Genomic DNA, 6,000 nt, shown 5'->3' with positions numbered 1-6,000 from the left:
GCAATATCTTTTGATAGCCGTGCACCATCAGCTTTCTTCACTACATTTACTTATGCACCCATTTGTCTCCAGCAATCATATCAGGGAGGTGTGCACACAATGCTATGATTTTTTTGTTTTTTGTTACCTGATAACTGATCCCTTTGACACCTCATGAGCACTGAGCTAGATAGTCGCTTGCTTACCTTCAAGCCTTTAAGACCCCAGACGCTATATCTTTTGATAGCCAGGCACCATCTGCTTTCTTCCCCTCATTACCTTATGCACTCGCTTTGTCTTCAGCGATTGCATCAGGGAGGTGAGCATCATGGAATGCCAGTTTAATAGAACAAAGTATTCTTGCCTTGAAGGAGTACTTGAGTGGAGGCCCAATGTCCATCTGCTACCTTAATACTAAATCTATACATATATGCACATAGCTCTATTTCTACATCCTCATATATAAATATATTAACATATGTACATGCCTTTATTTAAACCTCTATAAATGTCCTTTACCTCCTAGCTCTTTCCTCTATTTCCTTTCACTTTCCTCTTGTCCCACTATCATTCTCAGCCTTCATTAGGGTTTCTGTAATTCCTCTCGGTTACATTACCCTTAATCAATTCCTACCAGGCCTCCTACACCCTCCTCACCACCGATTTGGATCACTTGTTGTTCTCTTGTCCCTGGGTTTGTTAACACCACTTCCTTTCCCCCCTCCTCCCCCTCTCCCATGTCCCCCCGGAACTGTCGGTCCCACTGTTTTCTCTTCCAGATTGTTCATCTAGCCTATCTTATTTAGACAGACCTGTGGAGATAATAACGCACAAAAACAAGACAGAGCAAAACAAAGCAACAAAATAAAACAAAACAACAAGAAGCCAATGACAAAAAAAAACAAAACAAAACACAACAACAAGAAAGAGAAGCTTGTAGTTAGTTCAAGGACTGTTCATTAATTTCTTTTTTTCTTAATCATTCCCATTCCCCACTCAGATATGAATTAAAAAAAGATATTTCTATTAGGTGATAATATTTGACTTCTGTAATATAAGAAATCATATCTAGCTAGAGGAGTAAACTCAATCTAAAATAAATAAGAAAACCAATAAAACGAAAAACCAAACCAAACCTACTGCTATCAAGTCAATTCCAACTCAGAGTGACCGTCTAGTGCAGAGTAGGCGGAATCTTTACAGAGGCAAACAGATGCCACTGCTTATCGTATCACCTACAAGAGTACATTGGTTCTCCAACAGAAGCCAGGCATTCAACTAGTTTCATCCACAATGTACTAGCCAAAAATACAACGACTATGCCATTGTCATCCTTTAAACGCTCCGAATCCAGGTTTCCTTTGCTTAGAGGAAAATGCAAGGCCTTCTGCCTCCCTCCAGGCTCATCAATTATATATCCCTTTTCTTTTTAATTCCTACTTCAAGTTTTATTAAAACCAAGTTGCTCTACAACCAACACTCATGCCGCAATTCCTCCTGCCACGACATCTTTGTTCATGTTGTTGTTTGTCCTGATACTTCTTTTTTTGATATTGTTTGTTATTTTTCTTCCTTCCCTTCCCTTTTTTTTTTTTAAAGCTAACTCTCCTTTATCTTTTAAGATTCAGTTCAGGAGTATTTTCTTCTGGGATAATTGCCTCTCTCTCTTTGACTACATGGATCAGTACCTCATCTTCCTCCACCAGCTCCACCTCCACTTTCACCTCAAGTAGTGCCAGAGCAATTAACATTTATTCAGTGCTTCGTCTGTGCGGCACTTATGCTAAGAGTGCATATATTAGCCAGTCAATATAAGAGCCCTCTCCTGTACCTATTGTAGATAAGGAAACTAAGGACTAGCAGGCTACTTTACCTAGATGGGATGCGGGGAAGTTTGATGGCATCCAGAGTTTGGGTTCTTAGGCATCATCCTAAACTTGTTTGCAACAATTAGCATACTACAATGAAATGAATACTTTTCTTCCAGATTTTCTTATCACAGTATAAACTCAAAATTCGCAATAATAACTCTGTTATCAGGGCTGTGTTAGTCTGGGTACTTTGGAGAAACAAATCTACAGAAACTCATGTATAAGAGAGTTTTATATAAAGCTTAAGTGCACATCAAGGAAACATCCCAACCCAGTGCTATCCAAGCCCACAAGTCCAACATTAGCCCATATGTCTGACACCAATCCACAAAGTCCTCCTCCATCTCACAAAACAGACACAATGATGCCGACTGCAGGAGGAAAGCCGAGTCAGTGAATGTGTAAGTATCTCAGTGCTGGCAGGGGTCTCCACACGGCTGCTCCAGCACCCCTGGCTGCATCGGGGTAGGTCCATGTAGCTGCTCCTTGGGGATGTCTTGCAGGCAGTGAGCCTTGCCAGCTGAAGCAAGGAACTGGCTAAGGCAGCTGCACCCTGGTCTGACCATCACAAAGCAAGAGACCTGAGAACTCAAAAGGCGAGGCTCACAGAGCCACTTATCCCTCTGCCCTTCAATTAACCCCACATGCGTTTATCAGCAAGGTTGGTACAATCAACTTTAACTATCTCAAGGGCTCAGAATATAGTTGGCATTTAATAAATTTATATTGGGCTGACTTAATCCTCTAGAGTTATTTAAAATAACGAAGACAAACCAAAAGGCATTGTCTTCAAGTCAATTCTGACTCGTGGTGACCCTAGATGATGGCACCATCTCTAAGGAAGCAAACTGTCACATCTTTCTCCTGTGGATAAGCTGGTGGGTTTGAACCCACGGACCTTTGTGTTGGCAGCCAAGTACTTAACCACTGCACCACCAAATATGAGCCACTGATCACTCTTATCTTCAATAAGGTACTTTAAAAAAAAATACTAAAGGAAGACTCAACGGATTAGGACTCAAAATGAAGTGAAAATCAATAATAGTATTCAATTAATTACTCCACCTTGAACCTCCTGGTCATATAAAATAAAAATGAAGTTCTAATCAAGAAGAAGAATATACAGAGTCTCAACAACTTGGTCAGATGGATAGTTTATAAAATGTATGTCATAACACTAATTTAGTGAGTAGTATGGGGGGCGGGTCTTTAAAGGTTTTAAGTCGCTATCTAAGGTACCACTATTAGTTTCTATTCACAAGGAGCAAAAGAGAAAGACAGAACCCAAAGGCACAGAGGAGAAACCAGTCTACTGGACTAGTGAGATACACAAACCATGGCCTCCTCTTCCCTGAGATCAGAAGAACTAAGATAGTCCCTGGCTACCCCGACTAACTTTTATAAACCAGAGCCATAAAGTGCCAGGATGTGGGGAAAGGTGCTACAAAATGGAAGTTCTTTAAAGAGTCCGAATTTACTGGACTGGTTGATTACTGTCCTGACATATTCATCTTTTAACCCTGGAATCAAAACTATCCCTATACTTAATAACAAATTGTCGCATAAAATAAAGAACATCACTCTTGGGTATTGTGCTTTTTTTTCCCCCTGGACTCATCCATACTAAAGCAAACATGAGCTGTGAAAGGGGCAAGGAAACAAGGTCCTGTACACAAAACAACCAGAATGGAAATAATGAGAATGCTAACATGAAAAATGTAACAAATGCCACTGAACAATTTTTATAAAAACTGTTAAATAAAATCTAATGTGCTGTGTAAACGTACACTGAAAACCCAACAAATTATTATTCAATAATAGTATATAGACCGAGGACTCACGTAGAAACAAATTGTTTTGGAGATGTTGATGGCAACATATGTACAAGTGTGCTTAATATCATTGAATGCTGGATTGTTAGAAGACTTGTAAGAATCCCCCAATAAAATGATTAAAATTAATAGCATATAGAAAACATCTTCAAGGATATAAAATAACATATACAAAACCCGTCACCTTATAAAAAGTTAATTTAAAGGAGATTTTGAAGTTAAATGTAAACTACACAACAACTTTAGAAAAGAAAGCGGGAGAAGATTTTCAGGATCTAAGCTATTCAAAGAGTTTATAGACCTGACATCTGAATACAACCCACAAAAACAAATATAGAAAAATTGGACTTCACTGAAGTAAAACAACAAAACAAAAACCTTCTGCCATATAAAAGATCCTGTTAAAGGGAATCCAGGGCGGATGAGCCCTACAGGACCAGTGGTGTGAGTGGCGATAATGGGAGGGTAGAGGGAGAGTGGGTTGGAAAGAGGGAACCTATTACAAAGAACTATATGTGACCTCCTCCCTGGGGGATGGACAACAGAAATGTGGGTGGAGGGAGACGTCGGACAGGGCAAGATATGACAAAATAATAATTTATAAATTATCAAGGGCTCATGAGGGAGGGGGAGCGGGGAGGGAGGGGAAAAATGAGGACCTAATGCCGGGGGCTTAAGTGGAGAGGAAATGTTTTGAGAATGATGAGGGCAATGAACGTACAAATGCGCTTTACACAATTGATGTATGTATGGATTGTGATAAGAGTTGTATGAGCCCCTAATAAAATGATTAAAAAAAAAAAGATCCTGTTAAGAGGAGGAAAAGACAGTCTGCAGAGTGTATAAACTATTTCAAACCATTTATATTTTTAAAAATATGAAGAGAATATAGAATGAGAACTGCCTACAAAATTAAACCGTAAAAACGAAAAGTAAAACGAAAAACACAACCCAATTAAAGATGAATAAGTAAGAAGTACAGACATTTCACTGAAGAGGATACAGAAGTAACGAATGAGCTCCTGAAAAGATAGTCAACATTATTAGTCATTACGAGTGCCAGTCGTTGTTGACTCTGACTCACAACGACCCCACGTGTGTCAGAGTAGAACTGAGCGTCATAGGGCTTTCCCAGTGACTGATTTTTAGAATGCAGATTGCTAGGACTCTCTTCCGAGACACCCCTGTGTAGACTCAAACTCCCAACCTTTCAGATAAGCAGCCAAGTGTCTGAACCATTTGCACCATCAGGGACAATAGTCCTTGTTGTTGTGAACCCCTGAATTGATTTCAATTCACAGTTACCCTGTAAAACAGAGTAGAATGGCCCTAGAGCGTTTCATAGGCTGCATTCTTCCTGGAGTGAATTGACAGGTCGCCAAGCACTTAACCACGGCGCTACCAAGGCTCTTTCCATTACCCAACAGGGAAAGGTAAATTAGAGGCCCAATGAGTTATCACTATATACCTAAAATCAGAAAAAACAGCGATAACCCCAAATGCTAGCAAGAATGTGGAGAAACTGGATCACTTACGCTTTGTGAGTGAGAATGTAAAATTGTATGACCAACTCTGTATGTCTCCATTTTTGTAACATCCTTGAGATGATAAAACTATAAAAATAATGAATAGATCAGTGGTTGTCAGGAGCCAGAAAATAAATGGGAATAAGGAGAAAAGACATGGATGTGGCTGCAAAAGCCAACCAGGGGATTCTTGTAAACTCAAACAACTGCCACTGAGTTGATGTTTTCCTATAACAATAAGACAAAACAGCAAGAATTTTACAGATAAAATTCAATGCTGGCTCAGTGGAATGAAGACTCTCACAACTGATGATAAGAATATGATAGAATCCAGCAATACTCTGTTGATACCTTGGAACTAGAGTTTGGTAAATCTAGCCTAGGAAAACCATTCTAAATTGCAATGCTACCCACAGGAAAATGAATGTTTTAGGCACAAAGATCTTTATCATAATAAATCAAATGTTGCCATGTCAGTCTGACATATGATTCAGAGTTCAAGAGTGTTCCATAATGTTTTCAATGGCTGGACCTTTCAGCTCTGAGGGGTCCCTGGATGAGTTAAAATCACCACGTGTCTAACTGTTTGTGCCCCATAGGTCTCCTTATCATACCAAAGAGTTAGAAACAAATACGTCCAGCTAAATTATGGTAGAAATAAGGGAAATGAATATCAAAAATGTTGGCAATAACTTAAATATAAGAAACACCTACAGCTATCATTTCATGGAGAGAGGCGGATGGTGCAAATATGGGAGGGAGTGAAAGGGGAAAAGTAGGGAGGAAAGTAAA

General features: G+C 39.5%; 1 protein-coding gene across 1 annotated transcript in view; it reads right to left on the bottom strand.

Annotated features, from left to right (window-relative positions):
* Positions 1–6,000, bottom strand: part of CAB39L (calcium binding protein 39 like) — a 98,473-nt gene that overhangs the window by 52,667 nt on the left and 39,806 nt on the right. Inside the window, exon 4 of the mRNA XM_013007579.2 lies at positions 4,667–4,704. Coding sequence (XP_012863033.1) covers positions 4,667–4,704 — 38 coding nt within the window. The remainder of the gene's footprint in view (positions 1–4,666; positions 4,705–6,000) is intronic.

This window comes from Echinops telfairi, unplaced genomic scaffold (assembly GCF_000313985.2).
Source record: "Echinops telfairi isolate 266 unplaced genomic scaffold, ASM31398v2 ScPeMD7_24;HRSCAF=84, whole genome shotgun sequence".
In the NCBI taxonomy this organism is placed as follows: Eukaryota; Metazoa; Chordata; class Mammalia; order Afrosoricida; family Tenrecidae; genus Echinops; species Echinops telfairi.
The sequence above is the reverse complement of the archived record's forward strand: the minus strand, read 5'-3'. Positions and strand labels throughout refer to the sequence as shown.